Source organism: Colias croceus, chromosome 11, assembly GCF_905220415.1.
Source record: "Colias croceus chromosome 11, ilColCroc2.1".
In the NCBI taxonomy this organism is placed as follows: Eukaryota; Metazoa; Arthropoda; class Insecta; order Lepidoptera; family Pieridae; genus Colias; species Colias croceus.
The window spans coordinates 2,592,890-2,618,720 of NC_059547.1; the positions used below are offsets into that span (position 1 = coordinate 2,592,890).

General features: G+C 32.6%; 1 protein-coding gene across 1 annotated transcript; it reads right to left on the reverse strand.

Annotated features, from left to right (window-relative positions):
• Positions 1 to 4,945: 4,945 nt before the first annotated feature.
• Positions 4,946 to 18,345, reverse strand: LOC123695572 (cytochrome P450 9e2-like). The gene is made up of 11 exons (XM_045641462.1): positions 18,281 to 18,345; positions 17,718 to 17,920; positions 16,528 to 16,691; positions 15,169 to 15,306; positions 12,417 to 12,619; positions 11,204 to 11,339; positions 8,096 to 8,191; positions 7,548 to 7,769; positions 7,058 to 7,158; positions 6,481 to 6,649; positions 4,946 to 5,503 (listed from the first exon to the last, which is right to left on the reverse strand). Exons 2-11 carry the CDS (start codon positions 17,915 to 17,917, stop codon positions 5,337 to 5,339), a joined length of 1,596 nt encoding a protein of 531 aa, XP_045497418.1. The 5' UTR covers positions 17,918 to 17,920; positions 18,281 to 18,345; the 3' UTR covers positions 4,946 to 5,336.
• Between the last annotated feature and the right edge of the window lie 7,486 nt (positions 18,346 to 25,831).

Consider the following 25,831-nt stretch of genomic DNA (forward strand, 5'->3'; position numbering starts at 1 on the left):
CAATGTCGTTATCGTTAATATACGCCCAAAATTTATTTATATTTATGCGGAAAAGACACAGCTAAGAAAATTATGCTAACATAATACAACCATATTATATTTTTTTTTGTAATGAATATAATCAAAAACACTCTATATACATAAAAGGATCAAGAAGTTTATCAATAGATAAGCGAAAATAATTTATAAATAATCTATACATATTATAGTAAAATCGTACATGTATATATTTCGTTATATGTATAATGTATATACCTACATTTATATCTGGGTTTATTATTTTTTCTTATCAATATGGTCGATAAACAATGAGATGTCAATATCGTCGATAAACAATTACCTGTAGTAAGATCAGTCTGTTAACAAGTCTTTTAGCTAAGTGCCTGTTTGTTTAGAAGGACTTTATAATATGTTGATCTTGGCTATTGCAAAGTTGTTGTTGAACTATGTAATAATATAATATATAATATAATATAATTTAATTTAATATTTGCCACATAACCAGACGATGAACTTAATAAGCGAAACTCAAACTTAAAACTCAAACATTAATTTATTCAATTAGGTTACTATTTAGTAGCACTTTCGAATCGTCATTACATAAGTATTTTAACATTTACCACCGATTCGGAAAGCAGTATGTATCTATGGAGAAAAATCGGCAAGAAACTCCATAGTTGCTCTTTTAAACAATCTATACATACATATAATAAAATCGTAGGAAAGTCAAAACTGAACATATTTTTTTTAAAGAATACTTGGGCCGATATCTATAATCGATATAGGAGCCAAAAACATATTCATGGTTACTTGTAAAACACTATAGCAACCTCGCAGGACAAGATAAGCTAAAATCATAATTAACAACATTAATAATTTTTCTACGACTTTTGATAATTTGTTAGATTTTATTTTCATACACAAATAAATATTCATTTAATTTTCCGTTTGAATATTATAAACTCTACGCGCATCCCACTGCGGATGCACGTAGATCAAACGGAGCGGCGCGGCGCTAGCGCTGTAAAATATGCTCCTGAAATTCAGCTTCTATAAAACTTATAAAAATTTAATGTTTATTTTTATCTAATATAAAAGCTCCTTTTTAGATATAAAAAAAAATGTGTGCGTGTACTAGTGTACACACGTAAGAAGTGAAACTTCTTTATGATTTTTTCAAAAAAAAAATATTATATGCAACTTTACAGAAATACGTCGAATCACGCGTGGTAACTGGTAGGGATAAGAAAAATATGGCGCGTAAAGAAAAAATGTTACACTCAATTTTTTTGCAACCCCGATAAAGAAGTTTCACTTCAATAACCAAAACAACTTTTTTATTAAAATTTAGTACCTTGGGAAGATATCTATGTTTTAATAGGAAATATACATAATATTGTACATAAAGGAAATTATGTTACGATTTAATACATAAACACAGTATATTTATTAGGCGGCCGTCACTCAGCAGTGATCTTTTTCAGGCATCATTTCAGGAAACTAGCTGCATTTATTTTTCACAGACACAACCATTTATTTATTTTAAGATAGGATTAGTAGTGTAAGTAAGTAATAAAATAATTTTTACAATTTTTTTGTTCATATTTCTGAGCAGAGCAATGAAGGCAACTGAAGCGAAAACGGGAAAATTCCATTTTTTAAGCTTCCGTCGCGTGTGCAACCTTAATGGTTAAAGCTACACAGAAATTATGTATGACAAAAATGTAACTCCCGATAGCTTAGGAATGCGAAGCTTTCTGATTATTATGTATTATTGTCTACTCTTACATTTATAACACTCGCAGTCGTGAGTCGTCCCTAATTAAAAAAGTTAACATTATTAACTGTTCGATCGACCTTATGGACGGGTAACATTAATTGATATTAACACTCTTAGTCTTTGATAATTATTTTATAATAAGATTCCTTTTGTTGTCATTTCATAAATTTTTTTTTATTTTTTTTTATTCAACAACTGTTCAGACATTTGACCGCGATCTCGCCTGATGTTAAGCTCGATGCGGTCCACTTGGTTGGCATGCCTGATCAGAGAGGTATAGCCTATTCACTCTTTTCTTGAATAGATCCAGATTGTACTCATTTGGAAATACAGTAGGAGGAAGGGAATTCCACTCCTTCGCAGTTCTAATCAGAAAAGTGTTTTGATAACGCTTGGTGCGCACTCGAGGGATGTCAACTACGAAGGAACTACTAAATAAGTATTAGATATTTTGGTAATGTTTAACTATTCGTTCAAATTTCAAATTATTAGTAGTTTATATTTTATTTATTTTAGGTGAAGTAGTAGTTAGTATATTATGTAGTACGTAAAGATTTCGATAAGTAAGGCTAATTTACGTTCTTTTTTTTTAAGTTTTAATTTCATTTACCTGCATCAATGCCACCTGAAATTACGTCGATGCGCCGATACAGTTTTATCGGCATTCAGAAACACAAAAATATTCAGTATTCTATTCAATAAAAAAAATATTCAATGTACAGTTTTGACTTTTCTACGATTTTATCATATGTATAGATTTGGTGACAACACTAAGCAACCTTAGCATATTTTGCATTGGGTAGCAAAAGTTAACTGCCGGCGGCATCGTGCGATATCTAAGGCATTGCCCTATTGCAGGAAATATTGTAATACTGTGCCCGGGCTCCATCAACGAATGTAGATGTTCCGTATTGTGATATTTTTCAACAGTACTGTAGATTGACATATTAGGTACAATATTTCCCTACTAAAATATGAAAGTTTATATCTGTTAGGTACATCAAAACAACTAAACCGTGAGGACGGACGTAGGCTACTTTTAAAAAAAAACGACGAATGACGTAAAACTACGGAATCGCGGATGAAGTCGCGGGCAACAGCTATTAATTGTTATAAATAACGACAAAGTCAAGGCTGAGGATATACATCAAATTATTGCACCATCACTCCTTTATAATGGACCTTTCTTATGATTTAATATGCTTCCTTAACTTCATAATAATGAATGAATAAACGAATGAAAATGTATTTATTATAAATGTAAGAAAATATGTTCATAGTTAACATTTAACAGAGATTGTTCATGGTCACCTCATCGGTAAAAACGAAATCTACCAGCCAACATATAAAAAAATTGGTTCAATATCTAAAAGGGCGTAGCTATTCCACACTATGGCATATTGCAATACACAAAAGCTCTCTTTTTTATTCTTTACTAGCTTTCCACCCGCAGCTTCGCCCGCGCAGTCAAAGAAAAACCCGCATAGTTCCCATTCCCGTGGGATTTCCGGGATAAAACCTATCCTATTTCCCGTGGTAAAAAGTAGCCTATGTCTTTTTTCGGGCATCAAAATATCTCTATACCAAATTTCATGCAAATTGGTTCAGTAGTTAAGGCGTGATTGAGTAACAGACAGACAGACAGAGTTACTTTCGCATTTATAATATTAGTATGGATTAGCACTTCATATACAATTTCATTGCAATTAAATAAATAAATAAATAAATATTATAGGACATTATTACACAAATCGACCTAGTCCCACAGTAAGCTCAATTAAGGCTTGTGTTGTGGGTACTAGGCGACGATAAATATAATATTTAATAAATACATATATAGATAATAACACCCAGACCCAAGAACAAATAATTGAGTTCATCACACAAATATTTGCCCTGACCGGGGATCGAACCCGGGACCGTCGGCTCAGTAGGCAGCACTTTACCACTGCGCCAACCGCGTCGTCAAATTTCTAAATAGTTTCTTCAAATAATATTTCGTTGCGCAACACGAAAGGTTAACCCTAATAGAGAATGTCCCCTAATAGGATTTAGAGGGATTTAATAGGTTAGGTTTATGTTAGGTCATAAAATATTATATTAGGCTTCTTAGCTCAAATTGACCCGTAAAATTGTATGAAGACGAATAGGCCGGGTTCATACAGAGCGAGTAGTCTTGCGCAACATCTCAATAGGCGTTAACTACACACAGAGCGAGCAGCCCCTAGAAGTAAGTCAATAGGCAGGCCCACACAGAGCGAGCAGCCGCACGGAGTCGACTATGTATAATATTTTATATAGACTCGAAAAATTTTCCTCGCGCCGCTGTTTTCCACTGAGGGCTGAGGCATGTCCACGCTCACCGAGCTGCTCTGCGCAGCAACTTCTTCGCGAGGCTGCTCGCACTGTGTGAACCCGCCTATTGTCAAAGACTGCCTTGCCTCGCCTAAATTTCATCGTTAAACGTCTACATTAGGTTAAGATTTTAATCTCCTTACTCCCCTTACTAAAACTAGTTTTAGCTCTTACTCGCTACACAATTATTGAGTAACAATCTAAATACAAATTCTCTTGGTGGACGTGCTTCAGCAGTGGAAAACAGCGGCACACAGAAAATGCTTTGAGAGTCTATTGAGTTACTTAACTAGGCTGTTTTCTCTGAGAAAATCCGCCTATTGAATTGCTTCGCAAGGCTGCTCGCTCTGTACGGACCTACTGACTGAAATGCTTCGCGAGGCTGCTCAATCTGTGTGGACCAATGAGTGATATGCTTCGCGAGGCTGCTCGCTCTGTGTGGACCTACTGACTGAAATGCTTCGCGAGGCTGCTCGCTGTGCGTGGACCTACTGACTGAAATCACATACAGAAGAGAGCCCAATGAACGTTACTTACAACATTAACTGCCAAAAAAGGCTCTAGGACTACTTTTGCGTACTGAGTGATCGATATACAACGTAAACAAATTTTACTCTCATTTAACTATAAGAGGAAAATGTTATATAATATTTAACACAACACAACATGGTTTGGAACCCTAAAAATGCTACAAAGCTGCATCATGCTGATGTATTAAACAAGTGTCAACACTCTTGATATGGAATTAGAGTAGATATTGTTTAATTTAGCTCGTAAACGTCGCAACTATCTAAAAATAAAACAATGAAACTTTATTAACAACGATTTATTGATAAGCAGAGATAGTAACAGTGGTTTATCCGCAGACATTACTTTTCATTAATTTTGTCTCTTAAATTTGCATACAAAATACAAAATAACTAAAAAGGAATGAGTTTTTTTTTTTTAATTTCATCTTCTCTTTTTTTTCTAAATGACAAAATTTTACATTTATATTGTTAAAATTGATAAATGTGGCATCATTTCTAACTTAATAATGTTATTTTTAACATACTTCTTTTATTGATACAGTTTTCTCACATTCATTCCTAAAACCTTAATATATATTCTTACAAATTAGTATTCATGAAATATTAAAAATATTTTGGCATCACGTTGATACATGATTTTTTTCGTCTTCATAGTTAATTATTTTTACAATTTATTTCCGTATGCTAAAATTTAGCCAATGGCCTCCTTCCATCCACATATTAACAGATTCTGAAGAAATTTTAGCGGGAACAGGAGTCCTCCCTGATGGGGTTAATTCCAAATGCAGCAGAATTTGATAGACCAACATTTTCAGCTCGCACAGAGCAAATCTTGAACCTGCGTCATACAAAAAAAGATTGACACTTAAAAAAAATTATAATATTGGTATTTGGTTTATAAATGTGGAAATTAACAAAGGGATAAGAGAGTAGATACCATAGTCATAGTAGCAAGATAATAAGATATGTATTTATAGTTTAACTAGCTTCCGCCCACGACTTTGTACGTGCATCCCGGTTTTTCCCCGTTCCCGCAAGAATTTCGGGAAATCCTTTCTTAGGGGACGCCTACGTTATGACATCTACCTGCATGCCAAATTTTAGCCCGATACGTCCAGTGGTTTGGGCTGTGCGTTGATAGATCACTATATCAGTCACCTTTGAGTTTTATATATATAGATGTATGTTTGTAGATAATATTCTAGAAACTTGATATAACTACTACAATAAATTTATAAACATATGTTACTATAAACATTAGTAAGGACGTTAAAAGACTTTACAACAATTCAAGATGAAAAGGAAAAATTTGGAAAAATTAAACTTCACCCACATAGTGAAAGAAAATTGTACAAAGAATGAAATTGATCACCAATCAAAAAGCCTCTATCACTTTCTAGCAAACTATCTCCAAACAAACAAACACACTTTTCATTTATAGTATTACTAGTTATACCACTCGTTTTCACCCGCTTGCAAATTAAAGTATTTCAATAATGTTATTCTGATGGCCTATATTATACTATATATATAAATCTCGTGTCACAATGTTTGTCTTCAATGGACTCCTAAACCACTTAACCGATTATAATAAAATTCGCACACCATTTGCAGAATGATCCAACTTGAGAGATAGGATAGTTTAAATCTCAAATCGTTTTAGAGAAAGCGGGCGAAGCCGCGGGCGGTAAGCTAGTATTACTATAAATTTTCAACTATTTCCATCCAGCAGTTTTTTTTTGAAAGGATAACAAACATACATACATCCAACCTCATAAACATAGTAGGTATATAGGATTACGTAAGAACACATACCTATACAGTTGCTAGGGCCAATACCAAAAGGCATATAGGTCATAGGTTTGATCAGGTCCTTATTATCGTCGGAAAATCGCTCTGGGTCAAACTTTTCTGGCTCAGGGTAATATTGAGCATTACGGTGTATTGCCCATGCTGGGATGGCGATCACTTCTCCTTTACGAATCTAAGACAACGTCATAGATAAAACAATATAATATGTGTTACTGTATACAAAAGAGCGTGTGTGCCGAGCACACGTGGCAGAAGTGAAACTTCTTTAGCAAGATTCAAAGATATCAAAAATCGTCGCCTTACTCCATGACGTGACGTCATTGCCATGACGCGACCTTGAAATTTTACTCTCAACGCGCCTAAAGAAGTTACACTTCAAAAATAATTAAAATGATTTTTGGAAATAAGTAGAAATTGAAGGCGATAATTAAATTATTTGACAAAAGGAGATTCTTTAAAACTATTTATTACATGTTTTCAAATTCTACAATAGGTTTATCATAGATTAATTTCTTACTCTTACTCTTTCTTACTCTTTCTTAATGGCTTAATGTACAATATTGCAATAATGTGAACTTACAATATAATCCTTAGTAGCTTCCTTGTTAGCCTTTCCCAAATTATAGTCCTTTGTGCAAATTCTGTCCAACGACGCGACGGGTGGCCACAACCTCACAACCTCTACAATTAATCAAATAGATGAATGGAAATTTACCATTTTTTTTTCCACAAACACATAGTAATTGTATAGCATCTAGATTACATTAGCCCTTTATAAAGAAAAAGAAAATGCACTCCCACCGCCATCCTCCCCACTCCCGTCCTCCCAACTCCCATTCTCCCACTTACCATACTCCCCAATATAGTCCTCCCAACTCCCATCCTAACCACTCCCATCCTTCGATCCTCCAACTCCCGTTATCCCCACTGCCATCCTCCCAACTCCCATCCTCCCAACCTCCCACCTCCCATCCTCCTACCTTCCAGACTCCCCACTCCCATCCTCCCTACTCCCATGCCCGCCAATTTTTTTTTCCATAAGCTATACCAAAAAAAGGACCATATCTAACCTGAAACAACCATATCCATATACGTCATCTTCTGAATAGCATTATAATCCAATTTTCCTCCAGTCTTCGAATCGGTTTCTCTAATTTCCTTAGCCAATTTGTCTTGGACATCAGGATTCAGAGCTAGTTCATATAACGCGAAGGACATAGCCACAGAAATTGTTTCGAAACCAGCTATGAAGAATAAAACTGCTTGGGCGATTAGATCGTTGTCTGTCCAAGCTAGAAGATAATAATTACTTTCATACATAAATAGTATACTCCTTATAAGACATATACAGTATACACATCATAATAATATTATGTCACTGTAGTTAGGTGGTATAAATAAAAAGATGATAGAAGGAATAAAATGATAAAGTTATCTTTGTATTCTTATTGTTGAAGGAAGAAAGAAAAGTACCCGGCTTCAAAATGGTACTATTTGATGCCAATCTTCTGTGTACCAGTGCGAGTCAATTTTATGTGCACATTTATTAATAAAGGGTTCCATCTAAGATTATTATTATTAGTTAGTATAAAATAATAAAAATGATTTCATCAAATACCTCTCTTATTGTTATTTTGGCCTACAGTAGATTCTTCTACTGTCGCAAAACCTGCTTTGATATTCTCCTTCGTATTGGTATCGTGAATCAATCTTCCTAAAACGAAAAACAAAAAAAATTCATTCTAAAAAATAGCGTGTGTGCCGAGCACACGTGTCAGAAGTGAAACTTCTTTAGCAAGATTCAAAGATACCAAAATCGTCTAGCTCCAGACATGATGGTATTGCCATGACGAGACCTTGAAATTTTACTCTGAACGCGCATAAATAAATCTCTCTTCAATAAATTATATAAAAAAATATTTACAGTAAATACGTGTTTTGCATATAAAATGCGTATTAACATTTTTCAATGTATTTATAATTTAAATATTGAACATCTATTTAAATAAATCATGTTTAATTTAACAATCGTTAAATACCTAGTTTGATATTCATTATCCTATTATTGTTATTGATACTAATTAATAATAATTATATCAATTTAAATTATTACTCATTAATTGCATGAAACAGTAGAAAAACCCGAAAAATCACCAATATCACAATTATCACGATGCAGATGATAATGGTAAATTGTAAAACCGATAACGGTTTCTTGGGTTTTTCTACCGTTTCGTGCAAAACGCGTGTCAGTGACTAGAACTAAATATGGCTTAGACAAAAATATATATTTTTTTAATTCTATATCCGTATGTATATTTGCCACTGAAAAAAAACAATGTCATTGACTTTAAAAAATATATATTATACTTACTTAAAATACCTGCCTAAATAGCGATTTTTGGTAGTTGTAAGCCAATAACATAAATATTATGTACATTTCTGTGTTATTATCAATTTGTTTGTATAAAGTAGTAACATGTTTTACGTGATTAGTCAATTAAATTTAGATTTTCCGGAACTCAAAACTATTACTTTGAATTATTTAGAAGCAGGACACGGTAAGGGGGCAACGGATGGTGTTGGAGCTGTTTTAAAGAGGACCGCAGATCAAATGGTGCGGTTGGGTAGAGACATAGGTATAAGGTAGCCTAGAAGAATTTTGACAAGTGTAGAGAGCAAAGTAAAAAATGTAAAATTGATATAATTATGTATCAGAACGTGACGTAGTTGAAAAACAAATTCCATCCGTGGTTCAGCCATTTCATGGAACGATGTCAGTACATCAAGTCTTATGGTGCAAGATAATTTATTTTTATAACCCATCATTTTTTAAAGTGATAAATATAAATCATAATAAAGAGAAAATAAACTATACATAGTTAATATGTAAAAGTAATTGCAAATAACATGTAAAATATTAAAATGAAAGTAAATAAAACAGAAAAACCCAGCATCTAAGATTTCATTTAAATTATTAAAATTTAACAACTCTAGTGGAAAATCAACAAAAGAAGTAAATACTTATTACATTAGGTACACGTTAATAGCAACATATTATTATCATTGAAAATCGTGGGGCATTCCCACGATTTTCACTAATAATAATCTTTTTTTAATTTTGAATATTTAAATAACAGCGTTTGATAAGCAGACATTATTATGATATTGTAAAACTGTGTTATTACTATTAGTAGAGGATCCGTACTAAAATCGTCCTTCACCGAACTGATTACCAGATAACAATCATGTTAGAGAACAAGATAAGTTCCAATATGACTAGATTAGGCAACCCTTTTGGAAATTGTCATTATTATTTTTAACTAGCTGTCCCGGCGAACTTTGTACCGCCCTGTCATTGAATGTTGTGTTACCTTTTAGCTGAACTAATCTAGGCTTTGATGAACGTAATAGAATGATATAAGTATTTTATTTTATTACTTCAAACACGTCCCAGAGAAAAATGATTGAATTTTAATAAATTGTGCTGCATGGATTAACTCTTTTCATTCTTTAACTGTTATTCACCACACCATCGTTTCGTTTCACTTTAGTTCTGATAATAATTCTACCATTATTATTCGGCGATCGACGCTGATACAGTGGGTAACCATCCTTGCCTGTGATGGTTTCTGCCATCAATTTTGTCATTGATCTCTTTATTTTGTTGAGAAAGTTTTAAACTGCTCACTGCACAGGGGGCGGCCTCGAGCACAGAACTATACCTCGAGCTTGGTCACCCGCTCCTCTATACAACTTTGTATAAGACTTTGTACCAAATTCTTATACAAGTGATGGCAGCCTAGACATCTCCGATCTAAAAGATGATTATTCCGTGCAAAGCAGTTTTATTTCCTGAGCCAGTCAAGGAGTATCAGAATGAGCAGTGTCTACATCCACAAATACTCGTCTGGAATGCGTGTATCTGCAGTTATTTTAGCTGTCGTTTTTCCTTTGCATAGCTTACATGTTTATGTTTATGGATTAAGACGCGCGTCTGGGCTTAAGCTATTAGGTACATTGCTTGTGATATATATATATATATCACATTACATTTAATGCACTTAGCGCCATCTGGCGTTGCAAAGAATTTATCACAATTAGTACAGTCTTGTAATTAGCCATTTCAAACTTGATAGTAAATCAATAATGTTTCAATGAATTATCACTAGATGGCACTACGATAATTTTTTCAAACTTACGAAACGTGTGCTTCTATATTTATACATATAATATACTAATATTTTTGCACTTGATATATAGATTACTATTACTATTATGAATAATTACAGAAGTTAACTGTTAGTTCTAGGATTATTTTCAAACCGTAATGAGTCACTTTAGTGGGTCCTTTTAAAACACTGAATCCTGTTCAAGCACTGTGGATACTTACACTATATTATGTAGTAGAAACACGGTAAATCTACTTAGCTTATCATTTGTAACACAGATCTATCGTGGTTAACTATTTTGTATGGAATTTAAATTGATTCAAACAAACTTTCACACCAAACGTCAGAACAGAAAATTTACAATAAAAGTAAACAAGAGCAGTTTCGTGACTAGATGAAAATAATAATATTACTTAGATAGGTATATCTTCCTTATCTTTATTTTAAATTTATAAAATTTTATACAATAAATTTAGTCATAACATTATACCTATTCTTATATTGTAAAAAAATTTGGATCAAAGCTTGACATAAAGCTTTATTATAAACATTACCTTTCTTTGCTTCCATTAATAGATGTATCATGTCTGGTCGTATTATATTATTTTCTTCTCTATTGTTCATTGTATCTAACACAAGTCGAGTGAAGAATTTCGTAACAGCTTTTGAAAATAGTGTCATTTTTAACCACTGAAAGAAAGAAATAATTTAATACAAATAATATGCTCGTCTATAATATAAGCGATATTATAGACGAGCCTAGGATATAAACTAAATGGTGGCGGACGAATTCTACCAATACCCGTGGCCACATAAGCCACGGGCCTTTCCTTTCGATTTCCCGACTTAAAAAAAAGGATAAAAAGTAAATGAAATATAGCATTCACATATAAAATGGCACTATTGGCATCTTTTTTTAATAAGTAAATCTAAAGAATTCCCCCAACAACGTCACATTTTCATTATTTCTCAAACTATCTATTTTTAAAATTAGTATAAATAAACAGAGCCAGTTCTAGAACCGTGACATTGGTGAATAGATACAATTTAACAAAATAAATTAACTAATGCAATTCATAAATTGAATAAATAGTTCAACTGTTATTCTATGACGTCTCAATTTCAATTGCCTGAACATTGGCACAACTACTTGTGACAATTGTTCAATTATTCTTTGATGGTCAGACATTGGTCAATTGTTTAAATTAGTAAGTAGTAGTACTGATTTTTGCATTTATTTATTAAACATTTATTTTTATATTGTTTTAATTAAATAATCTTGATTCTTCATCATACGCCAGTCATACAAACTTAAAATACTTATACCGAACTTTAAAAATAGATTTACCAGCGTATTATGCCTCCAAGATTCAATTTCATTAAATAATATTTTCGTACAAGTAGCTATATTAAAAAAAGTGTCTCATCAACTATCTAATAGGAAATAAAACCGTTTCCCACGCTCCCAGGTTTAATGCTCTAAGCTTCCAGAAATAGAAACAATAACGTCTTTACATAAACATATTTAGGACAATTAAGAACAAGCTCACAATTCCAGGAATAAATAAACAAACTTACAAGCTAATAAGCTTCCTTCCGACCTAACAAGCTAATAAACTAGCTTACTACTTTATAAACTATGCTTACTCTTTAGTAAACTTGCTTACTACTTTATAAACTAGCTAACTACCTTATAAACTTGCTTACTATTTGGTAAAATTGCTTACTACTTTATAACTAGCTTACTACCTTATAAACTAAGTCTACCTTAACAAGCTTAGGGCAAGCGCTGTAAGCAAGAAACATGAGCATTTGCCGAAGTTTGAAGGAAGAAGCAGTTCGTCCCATTTCATAGAATTTATTGTCAACATCAGTATGAGAGTCTACTTTTAGACCAAACGCGCAAGACGCGATGACGTCGTTCGCGTAACGTGTGGTCAAGTCTTTGTAGTCCACTTCTATTGGCTTTCCTAAGACAAAAAGACATTTGTGATTACAATGATTATAATATATGTATGTAATAATGTGGGGGGTGTCAATGATCAAACAATCTCATAGTGCCAAAGATTAATGACAGCGCCGATGTGACTTGTGAAGTTGTACTATAAGCAGTTAGTGTGGTAGTAAGCACAGATTTGTAGTTGCTACAAAGACCTTGTCTTAAAGACAAGGTCTTTGTAGCAACTACACTACATAAGGCATAACCAGAATCAAAAGCATAGGAAGAAACCATAAAGCTCTTTTCGGGTTGATATTGTCTTTAAGTAGAATTTTCGTCGAGATAAGAGAGTTTTGTAATTATTTTTTTTGACGTGACAACGTCTTATAATTCGATAGAGCCGGCTGCACGCACGAAAAAACATGACTCATGCGGCGTTACCTCGCTCTGAGGCGTTCCATGTGCAAGCGAGAGCGCGGAACGAGCGACAAAGAAGCACAATCGGACGTTGTCACGTTCAACTATCGTCAGTAAACCGACTTTACTTTAGTGCTGATTTACACAGGGTCAGTAGACAAGTCAGTCGCGGCGCCGATAACTGTTTACTTAGACTTCAAGCCTCTGTACTGACTTCAAATCTGTTTACACAGGGTTTTTTTTTCGGGTCAGCACTGATTTGCCTCGAATTTGTAGTCAGTTACTGACCCTGTGTAAATCAGCACTTACAGACAACCAATTTTTTTGTTCAGCAATCATGACATTAGTTAATCATACGCGTTGTATTTTGAGTACACAAAAGAACGTTATCAGCTAAATGAAGAGGATATAGATAAAAGTATGTGATTACGCTTTAAAAATAAATTAAATTAAAAATAGATCTGGTTGGAACAACACTTAGTTGATTAATTTAAAGGTTGAAACAGAAATATATATAGATTTATTTATACAGTGAAGTAGATTATCCAAATGTCGATCAAGTGAATGACTTGACTTAATTGATAAATAGTGTCCTCTGGATCGAATTTCGGAGAACCTTCCAGTCGTAATACATTACCAGAATGAACAGAAATTATTTGTTAACTTAGCTTATAACGTTTATTGATTTGAAGCTATATTATTCCGTGCTAATAATAATGGTCAATGTTAAATTTACTACATAGTTTATGTTATTCAGTCAATGAAAGCAAAAGGTATAACATAAATAGTAAGTAAACATAAGAATAAATAAATAAATAATCTTAGACCACACTTTAGCTTTCCATCAGGCGAGATTGTGGTCATGCGCTTCCCTATCTAGAATTAAAAAAAAAACTAAATTAAATCTCTATTCTGTATTCCTAATACCGTACTGTATAAGAAAGAACTCCTAATAACCTTCCTAATATTATTATCAATCCGGTTCATTTCGAATCTACACAAGATCTCTTAATATATAGTTTTTGAGTGATGTTTCACTTCGAATGAATCTTTACACGGTCTCGTGTAGTTTCTTTGTTCTAAATTAATACCTACTCAAGTAAAACCAAATAGATGTATCATATTTTAAAATCAAAATAGGTAAACATTAAATTCGCTTTTCACCTGCTCCAGGGGTCAAGTCCTAAAGGCAGTTATTATATCGTTACCTGGCACAAAGCTACTAATGAGAGTCTCGCTCACTTTTACAACTTTATATTTTGCAAACTTTTATAGCAAACATATTTTTGTAAAACTTCTGGTATTTTGTAACATTCTGTGTTTTATGTCGAGTGCTGGAATGGCTGAAGTTGGCATTTAATGTTTTTATGAATGCAGGTTATTTTTAATTTAACCACCTTCATTTTAATACCTCCGACCGCCTCCTTGGTACAGTGGTTGACGCGTGAGCGTAGAACCGATGGGTCCTGGGTTCGATTCCCGGTGGAGACGAAGAAAAAAAATTGTATCGGTCTGGTAGGACACAGAAGGCTGATCACTTACTTGTCCCTAAAGAAAATCGATCAGTGAAACAGATGTATACATAATGCATAATGCATCTCCCCCTTACCCCACTACGGGGACACGGGACTTCACTCATTTTAATACCTACCTATTAGAAAAAGTAATAATTTAATTTATACCGGTAATGCAAGTGCATACCGGTAATGGAACATACCAATGTTACCTTCCATCCATCCATTACCGGTTCTTAGATATTTTAGAGGGACCTTTAACGTATCCTAATGATACTTATAAAGTTGGTTTTGTACAATTCAAATTTATTAAACTTAGCATCGCGATATATGCACTGTACAGTAGAACACACGCGCAGGAGAGATTCCTGACTTCTGCTTTAGTTAGAAACTAGCTTACCGCCCGCGGCTACGCCCGCTATGTCTAAAACCTAATAAATTATATACTAAAACCTGTTGAATCACTCTATCTATTAAAAAAAACCGCATCAAAATCCGTTGCGTAGTTTTAAAGATTGTATGCTTAACAAAGGGACATAGGGACAGAGAAAGCGACTTTGTTTTATACTACCTATGTAGTGATGACGAAATAGAAATTGGCAATATTCTCCCAAATATTTTTTAAACATACAAACATTCACAAACTGACCTCCAGCAGCTTCAATCCTCTTCTTCAAAGCGCGTATCATCTGGTTCCCGACTTCCTCCATGAAGGGAACCATCACTTTTATCTTCGAGCTGGTGAACGCTGGGCTCAATGTAGACCGCATGTCTTTCCATTCCTCTCCTGATAAAAGTTAAACTCATTAGAAAAAGTAAATAATTTTATTGAAAATAATAAAATTGAACAAATTTTAACCAATTCCTAGATCGTTCAAATGGTAAAAACTGGATAACATTAAAACGGTAACACAAACAGAAAAATGCAGTCGAATTGAGGAACTACGCCTTTATTTGAAGTCGGTTGTTAAGAAACAAATAATAATTCTAGAAGATGATTATTAAAACAGATTTCTGCCTCTTCTTAGCGCATGAAATATACTGAGTTATTAAACGGAGTGAATGAAGAAAATTCAAAGTACAGGAAACAAATTATTCCTTTCCTGGTTATGAAAATCCATCTTATCTAAGAAGGGCGGGAATCACGATATTCTTTGCAAATAGGTATCAACTACTCTAATAATCTTACTAAAATAAAAAAAGTGTAAATAGGTATAAAATGACGCTACGCTATCCTATACTAATATTATAAATGCGAAAGTTTGTGAGGATATGTGTGTGTGTGTTTGCGTTACTCTTTCACGGAAATTCTTCTGAATCGATTACAATGAAATTTAGCACACATATAGAGGGTAACTTAGATTAACACATAGGTAGTATAAGTTTTATCTCGGAAATCCCACGGGAACGAGAACTATGCGGGTTTTCCAGTTTCCTTTGAAAACGCGGGCGAAGCCGCGGGCTTAAATCTAGTCATAGATATAAAGAATATAAAAGTTTAGAAAATATATTATACCGTATTGAATAAATATTTCATAATGGTTGTCGATGTTTCCAAGTACGAAAGTGGATACCGCGGGAAACGTTTATGATATTCGTGGAAATCGCAACGCCTAATTAGAATTGAAACAGAATTTATATTTTCTTAATGATAAAAAATGTCTTTTATATTTTTATTCAAGAGCTCACAAAGAAACTGTGCATGTAATGTTTCCGAGAAATAGATCTTTGTTAACTCAAATAAATATTTGCAATGCTATATTTATTCTAATCGTAAACAGAATGTAATATAGGTAACTACTTTTATATGGCAAAATAATCGTGTGTGCCGAGCACTCACGTCAGAAGTGAAACTTCTTTGGCAAGATTCAAATATACCAAAATCGTCGCCTTACTCCATGACGTGATGGTATTGCGATGACGCGACCTGTTTGAATTTTACTCTTAATGCGCCTCAAGAACTTTCACTTCAAAAAATGTAATATAATGTAAAGAAATATAAACTTACCTTTCAAAGTAAATAGATTTCTAGCAAACAAAGGTTCCACCTTCTCATCAGTGAACCCTCGATGGTCGAGGAAATACTCAAAATCCTTTATTGTTATCTTCTTTATTAATTCCAGATCTTTTATTTCAACGACCGGGTTTAAAAATTCATATCTACCTACAAATCTGTAAAAAAAGTTTAAAAATATAAGTCAATATAATTAATTTCACTGCTCCATTATAAATATCGTACTTTTAAATTTTTGAAAATTATCCAATTTTCTTCCTAACAAGCTTAACAAATTCGAATTTCACCAGTTTTTAATTATATTATACGCAATTCATGTATATCCGGGATAAAACCTATCTTTCTTTCTATTGTACATATTGTACATAGGCGTTAGATAACTGATTAACATAGATTTACATATTTAAATGTAAATTATAAATAAATACACGGCATACATTATAATTAGATACCATGACACTTCGGAAACATTATATGCAATAATATTATGGAACCCACTATTGTATGTTCAAGGACAATAACTAGATACCTATTACATAACTGTGTCTGTCTGTCTGTCTTTTATTCACGCCTAAACCACTGAACCGATATTAATGAAATTTGGTACAGAAGTAGGTTAAGGCCTGATAAACTAGATTTTACTTTGACGCTCTACGCAAGCTTTACACAATCTTCCTACTAACTAGATTTTGATTAAAAAGTCCTTTTTTTAATTTCAGTCTTTTGTTGATACTTTATGATTCCAATAAGTACTATTTGTATGTATAAAAATATCTGGGATCACTTATAAAATTAAAATCGGACGGTGAAGGAAAATATCGTAAGAAATCCGACCGCGACGTGTCGAAGAATCAAAAGTTCGCTCTTAGCCAGCGTAGATTATGACGTGAACCCATTTGATAGGAGGCCCGTGTCCTAGCAGTGGGAACATAATGGGCTGATGATGATGATGGTGATAAAATAAAATCCTACTAATATTATAAATGCGAAAGTATGTGAGTATGTATGCCGTATATTTACTTAACCGATTACAATGAAATTTAGCCCACATAATATAGAGGATAACTTGGATTAGCACATAGGATAGGTTTTATCACGGAAATCCCACGGAAACGGGAAATATACGGTTTTCCTTTGAAAACGGGGGCGAAGTCGCGGGCTGAAATCTAGTAAAACATATTTACCTCTCATTCGGGAACCGTTTATGCAAGTCGTCAATCAAATAAATGAAGTGGTATTTTCTCATCAATATAGGCAACATATTGCCAAACAAAGGCACGGGCTCAAGTTGTTTCACTCCATACCTTGGAAACTTTGAATATACTTGACGTAGGTATATGTACACTACGCCAAGGAACACTACCGTCCATATTAGGAGGATCATTATCTGTGGAAAAAAAATATGTAGTTAGAATAGGAATAAATAGCTTGAAAATTATTAAAAATGCAGACTTCAAGTAATAAAATAGAATAATTCAGAAAAAAACATTTACGTCTTAAGAAATATTTCAAATTGTTACTAAAATAATAGTAGCAATTAATATTTTACGAATTTAAATATTTTAACCATGAACACGAACGTAAAATAGTACATACATTCCAAAGAGACAACAAGGTTTTAAAAACTACGCTTAACTATATATTTTAATTTCAATTACTCAAAAAAAACAATTACATTACTCATTAGTAATATTAAATACACATAATAATAACAAATAAAATAAACAAAACGTAAACAATCACTCACGTTTTTTATCTTATATACGGAGTAACAAGCGCAAGCTCTGATTACGTACTACGTTATGGACATACAGTTTTATATATTATGTCTGCTATCATTATCTACTTTATACGTTGAAGTACATAAATATATGTATACTGTTTGTAGAGATGTTTATCTAGTCTATACAATTACAACTCGATATAATTGTAACCATAGAATTCATTATAAAAATTATAAGTGTAGTAGTTTGTATGTTACATTTATAATATTTTTTGAATAATTATTATATTTTAATATTTGCATATACGTATTGTAAACTGAGCAGTGATGGCTCAGTGGTGAGACCTCGGACTTCGAATCGTCCAGGGTTCGAGACCAGGCGAGCGCGCAGGAAATAAATTGATTTTTCAATTTATCTGCGCATGTTGTAACATCATCACTGTTCTAACCGTGAAGGAAAATATCGTGAGGAAACCGACATGTCGAAGAATCAAAAGTTCGACGACATATTGTGTCGTCCGCCATCCCGCACTTGGGTAGCGTGGTGGATTATGTCCTGTACCCTCACAAGAGGCCGTGTCCCAGCAGTGGGAATATACGTTCCTGGTGATGATGATGATGATGATTGTAAACTGAAATAATTACCTTATGATGAAGTTTGTCATAGTTTAATCATGTCTTTACATTGAAGTAAATAAACTGCTCCTATCGTAAATATTAGGTATGTGTGATGTATGAATTAGTTTCCTTTACGTAGTTCTTTACTGATAACTCATCAAGTTTTCTTTCTAAAACTACATAATATCATTAGCTAAAAGGGATAATCAATATTTTCTGCCCTATTTAAATTTGAATGCCTAACAAGATAGGCTATTGATTTAAATTCTCAAAGGTATATCAGATTATCGATTTAATGTTAAAAACCCACCGGAATAATTCAAGTGTAAATAAGCTCTTAAAAAGGAAGTTACCTTAAAAATTTAACTTCAAAAAAATCCATTATAATAAACAGAATATACATATATGTAGTTGATACTCTATTGCTTTAAAATTTAAATAAACTGATAGATTGTAAATTAATTGTTTATTTTGTCATGAATTTTTCTAAAACAACAAGTCGAATTGTTGTGTGAAGTAATCAATTTCGGTAAAGAGGTAAGATAAAAATATACTAAGATAAAAGTGTTTACGTTTATTTACTATATGTATAATCAAGTTTATTTTTAATTATCTGTCTATGCATATTATTTTAATCTTCTTGTAGTAATTATTATGAAAATTATCATATCAGGATCCGCATTCACTCCACTTGAAAATCCCGGACACATTCTATCATTTTATCTTATTATCTAATCACAATACTTATTCAGCTTTCTAATATACCGGAACAAAATATTGTTTATGAATTAATGTTATCAATTGCGTATTACATCCTTGTTAATAATCGATTTGTTTTAAAACATGTTTATTAAAAATATGTTTATTTAAATTTTTAATAATCGATTTGACAAGACAACGCGGGCGAAGCCGCGTGCTATATCAGCTGGTTACAAATTGTTTTATTATGTATTTGATTATTAGGTCCCTTGTTTTATGTCGTGACAGAGAAAAGAAAAAGATTTCATAGTATTTACAATCAATACCAACATATTATATTTAGCACTAGCTGTACCTACCGCATGGTTTCACCCGCGTGGCTCCGCTTCTGTTGGTCTTAGCGTGATAATATATAGCCTATATTACTCGTGGATAATGTAGCTTTCGAATGGTGAAAGAATTTTTAAAATTGGTCCAGTAGTTTATTAGCCTATTCACAATCAAACAAACAAAAAAAGTTTTCCTCTTTATAATATTAGTGTAGATAATATGTAGTTTATATATATCAAAAACCTAGTAGAATACAATCACAATATGGAAGATTAAAATAAACAATTTATGATCTGAGATACAAAATATTTACTAACGAACATGTCAAGCAGACAACGAACCTATATTATTTAAATTGGCTAAGAAAATGGGATAGAAGCCAACACATAAAATAATGTTAAAATATATCAATTAACGTCAATTTAATCTAATTGACAACATAACAAAACACTATAGCATAAATTATTATCGGATCAATTATTATTGACCATAGATAAAACAAAATAATAATCGAAAATTTTCGAAATTCGAAACATTTCACCGCTCTTTCTGTAAAACTAAACATAAACTAAAGAACATTTAAAAATCGAATGATATCTGTATCACATTTGAAGTTTAGGTACAGAGAAAAAGAAATTAAAAAAAGCTCTTTTTTAAAATTTGGAAGGTAAAAGATTATACGACGCATCGGCCAAGATTACTGGCGGGATTACGTCGCTCGTTTATCAACTTCATCTGGGGACACGCTTGAATCTAACGGCTGGGGGTGTGGGGCAAAGGCTTTGGCGTTTAAAAAAAATATTTTTGTAGTCACAGATGATTATTAGTTTAATAATATAATCTGTGACAACAACAATTATTTTTGTATTTGTACATTTGTAGCAAATTAATTGTATGTATGCTTTGAACAACTGGCTGGCTGGAATCAAGCATCGGCTACTGTATATTTTTTTATATATTATACTAATGTTATAAAGCTGAAGAGTTTGTTTGTTTGTTTGAACGCGCTAATCTCGGGAACTAATGGTCCGATTTGAAAAATTCCTTCAGTGTTAGATAGCTCATTTATTGAGAAAGGCTATTATGTCATCAAGCTACGGCTAACAGGAGTGGAGCCACTGGGTTGAAATGGCGCGGAGCAGCTAGATATAAATTAAAGCAATTTCAGGTGAAGGGGATAAGGAGTGACGATATTGTCAGGAAGAGTCTGCCGTTTCTACTTTCTACTGAAGAGCAATTAGGTTGATCTTGAACACACTTTGTATATTTTAAGTTATGGAGTTGTGTTGAATCTCTTTAAATAAAATAACTGGTATTTGTATTTGTTACAGTATTTTATTAATTTATCAGTTCTGGGGTCATTAAGGAAAATATATGCAATAAAACAAACTCAACAAACATTTGTTTGTTCCGAAAATTAAAGATACCTTTTTTTTGTGTTATGTGTTGTGCCAGTATTACTCTCCGATGATTTATTGATGCTTCTTTTGTTATTATGCTGGCTGTAGACCTGCAACAGAGCGAGCAGCTTCGCCAAGCAATTACTGCTCGGCAATTACAGCTCGATCAGTATGGAAGTGGCTCGGTCGAGGAATTTAAATATTTTAATATTGTTTTTTTTAAATCCAATTTAATATTGTTTTTATCATAAATTATTTAATATTTTAAATATAATTTTAATTATATATATTTTAAATATATTATAAAAATAATTAAATGAATTACTATATTAGTCGTATACTATTTTGTAAAACATTTTGAACACAAGCATTATTAATTCCCGCTACATCTCATGACTTCGCCACAATCGCTACCCGTGACGAGCGACAAGAACGGGGCGTCCGATAACTAACGCTCAAAGAAATTTTGCGAAAAACCGATTTGGTTTTTTTTTTTACTCACCTTTTTCTATCATTTGCTACATTAAGAATAATTGGTTTTCTCGAAATAAATGACAAGCTTATATTGAGTTTTTAATTTATTGCGTCTGGAAATAGATTTCGTCTAGTAGAGGATACTAAACCTACTGTAAAAACCATATTTGTTAACATGATAAATTTCATGTGTTCGTACGACTGTTAAACCATTTTCACATTAAAATTAACCGGATATTAATTATGTACTTAGTACTGTTATTGTGTAAACTATAATAATGCACTAGTATCAGTCAGTCAAGACAATCAATTCACAATAATTCTAAAAGTTTTCAAACTTGGATCAAGTGAATGGTACATTGGGACGACAATAAATCTCATTTTGCAACCTTGTCCGCAGTTCGGAACTGCAATTAAATTATTTTTTGCTGTATGGTCGTGAAAAAAATACAAAAGTTCTGCAAACTTGGGGAAGTTTTCGATATAATATTTCATATCACATATTAAATTTGCAACCAGTCTCAGTGTACGGAACATCTTTTAATATTGAATATTAATGTTTTTTTTTTTTATTAAACTGAATGAGGTTGCAAATTTGTAAATGCACCGGAATAGATGTTTTCGAAGTTTGCAACCAAGTTCCAAAACTTTTGTAATTAAATTCCGAAACCACCTTACTCAAAAAAATGACCACGAATTAAAACTAATTATAAATAAACATGTCCTGTCAACAAAAGGTTGCAAATTTATACAACCGTTCGGTATATATTTCCGATATCTGTGTTAAGTTTGCAGAACTTTTGGAATTTTTTTCACGGCCATACAGCAAAAAATAATTTAATTGCAATTTTAACAATGTTCCGTACACTTAGATTGATTGCAAATTTAATACGTGATATGAAATATTATATCGAAAACTTCCCCAAGTTCGCAGAACTTTTGGAATTTTTTTCACTCTCATACAGCAAAAAAATAATTTAATTGCAATTTTAACAATGTTCCGGACTGCGGACAAGGTTGCAAAATGAGATTTATTGTCGTCCCAATGAACCATTCACTTGACCACAGATCACAGAAACACTTGACCGAAGTTTGAAAACTTTTGGAATTATTGTTAAATTTTCGATTTCGAATGTCGATTCTGACTGATGTATTATTCAATATTGACATTAAAGTTAGGCCTTAAAATTATTAGGTATACAGATTTCATAAATAAACAAAACGTAACACATAATTTATAAAACATACTGTACATTTTTTAAATTGGTGAAAACATCGATAAAAATGAATACAGGTGATGCGGTTCATAATTAATTCAATTTACTCAAATTATCAGACGCTTGCAACGTTTTCCGATATTAACACGCGTCATTTAGTCCGTTATTTCATCGTCAAATTGAATATTTATCCATATAGCTTGGGTAATAAGTATTTAATTACAAGGGATGAATTTAAATGTATCAAAGTGATAAAAATAACACCGTAATTTATTACTAATTATTGTGAAGCACTGACTCGGGAGTTGGATTGTTAGAAAAAAAGCTTACCTGACCTGATCTTTCAACTATTTTCATTCCAAATTTCATTAAAATCGGTGGTTTCAGTGGTGGTGATTTAAGATTTTGGTATTTGGCACGTAATAAAGGGTGAAGATTGTTCACTTCGAATAATATTTAACTAAATGTATATTAGTAGTATTATTGTAGTTAGTAAATATTAAATTGATATGGTTTTGATTGAGTGAAATACGCTACGCATTGACAACAACAAAATATATATCAATCCATGAAAATTATCCGAGAATATCCCGCAACCTATATTTACATAAGCTTTGCACAAAGAGCAGTAGGCTCTCTACCTAAACAACATTACCAAATACATTTATCGAGTTATAATCATAAACGCACTAATATTCCGAAATAACAACGAGTTGAACCAAATACCTGGCATATTAAGCGTTCGAATGTTCCCAGTACTGCTTTAATAATTTTCTATACAGCAATATTAAATGGTTTGAATTATTCAGCTTAATTAATAGAGGCATATCCGGAAACTGGGATACGATTAGCACGTATAAATTCACGTGAACACGTTGTTTCCTTGGGTTTTGTAGGTTGTTTTGAAGTTGGTGTTATGTAGCTTTAATATTAGGTAACTCGAGAGATTCATAGTTAAAGGTGCTATGTCCATTTCTGGGCAAGATTTTCCGGTATATTTTCGTATTGGTACTGTTAAGTATTTTGTGAGATGTGGTATGTCCATTTCTGGGTAAGATTTTCTTATTAGTAGATAATGTTTTAAGCATTCTGTGGTATTGTTTTATTACCTCCCTAGATGTTAAATAATAATTGTAAACCCTGAGTTATACATAATGTAGAAAGTAACTTGGTAGATATTCGTAGGATTTTCAATGTGTTAGGTATTGGGAGCTTAAAATGCATAATTTGTTAGTTAGAATTGAATTTGTGTATATAAATACAATATATATATATATTGTTACTAGAGCTTACAGGATATTCATCATGACATTTTCAGCAATCATAAAACAATGTCTTTCAATGATATTTCAAGTTGTACGATAATGCAACAACTTGTAAAGATAATGAACAATAATAATTAATAGGTACTACTAACATCTCGAAACTACACTCTAGTTATATAACCAAATCAATATTCTTATTACAAACAATACAAAGCAATAATCTCATATCCAGCATGTGTGACGCTGAATTTAGTTTCAGTTCTGAATTAGCCCCCAACTTTGGCTTCGATTATTACCTTTGTTTGCTAACGAATATCGGAGAATCAGGTCACTTCGAGACCGGACGCGAAATGCATGACTAATGAAACTGGACATTGATTAACTAACACATGTAAGTGGATTAAGATGAAATTTGGCACAGATTAGTCTGAATTAGGTAAAACCTTTTTAGGTGAACCAGGCAAGTGAAAACGTGGTAAGTTAATGGAAAATGACAGATAGATATTTATTAATTTTTGTAGTCTTTCAGTTTGTTGTTGAAGAATTGCACTTGGGATTCCATAATCCGTATCATGTTACTGAGGAATTTATTATTGGAGTTTATTTGTTAATCCACTGCCTGCCAGTATGCCACTGTTAGTGACCAGAATCTTTTTCCCTGGAACTTTAGCTATGCGTAAACACATGGTATAACTCTAGTTACTCTACAAGAAAAGGCTTTTTCAAGTGAAACTTCTTTAAATAAAATTTCGACGTCACGTCATGGCACTACCGTCACGTCATGGAGTAAGGCGACGATTTTCGTATCTTTGAATCTTGCCAAAGAAGTTTCAATTCTGACACGTGAGCTCGGCACACACGCCCTTTTTTACGCTGTCATAACACACTTCTTCACAATTATAATTGCTCTTTAAATGTGTTCTCTTTACAAAAGCTCTACACATGCGTAAGATCAAACATTCGTCTGAATGCCTGTATCTCATTATCACAGCTCTGTTGAAGTTATAACAATCATATTGTCTATAGCTAATTGCTCCGGCTTTGTGCCTCTTGTGCTGTTGGAGTCGCTTTGTTTCTCAAACACTCTTGAAATTTTCAGTGACTTTTCGTGGAAATGTTTTTAGTTCGCCGCTTTAGAATTTTGGGGTTCCTTGTCTTGTTTTTCGATATATTTTTTTGTAGTTTTTGGTTTTCAATTTTGAAAATATTAATGTAGGTAATGTGATTGATGTAATGAGATTTGGTTCTTGTATTAAATCAATAAAATAGGTTAAATAAGAAATTATAAATGAATCCCTGAAAATATGATACAAAATATTATTTATACATGACTATTTCAATCTTTGTAAAGCATCGCTCATTAAAATAAGTTAAGTGGAAACCTTTGAAAACTAACTACAATAAATAAAAAAAATGAATGATGCATTTATGAGTACGGTTGATAATATTAAAAAAATCTTCAACAAAAATTGTAGGTTCCGTTTTTTAAAATTTATAATTGTTAATAAACATCAAATAACGAGGTACTTATAGGTATTGCATACTAGCTGCGCTTCTCGGTTTCACCAGCAT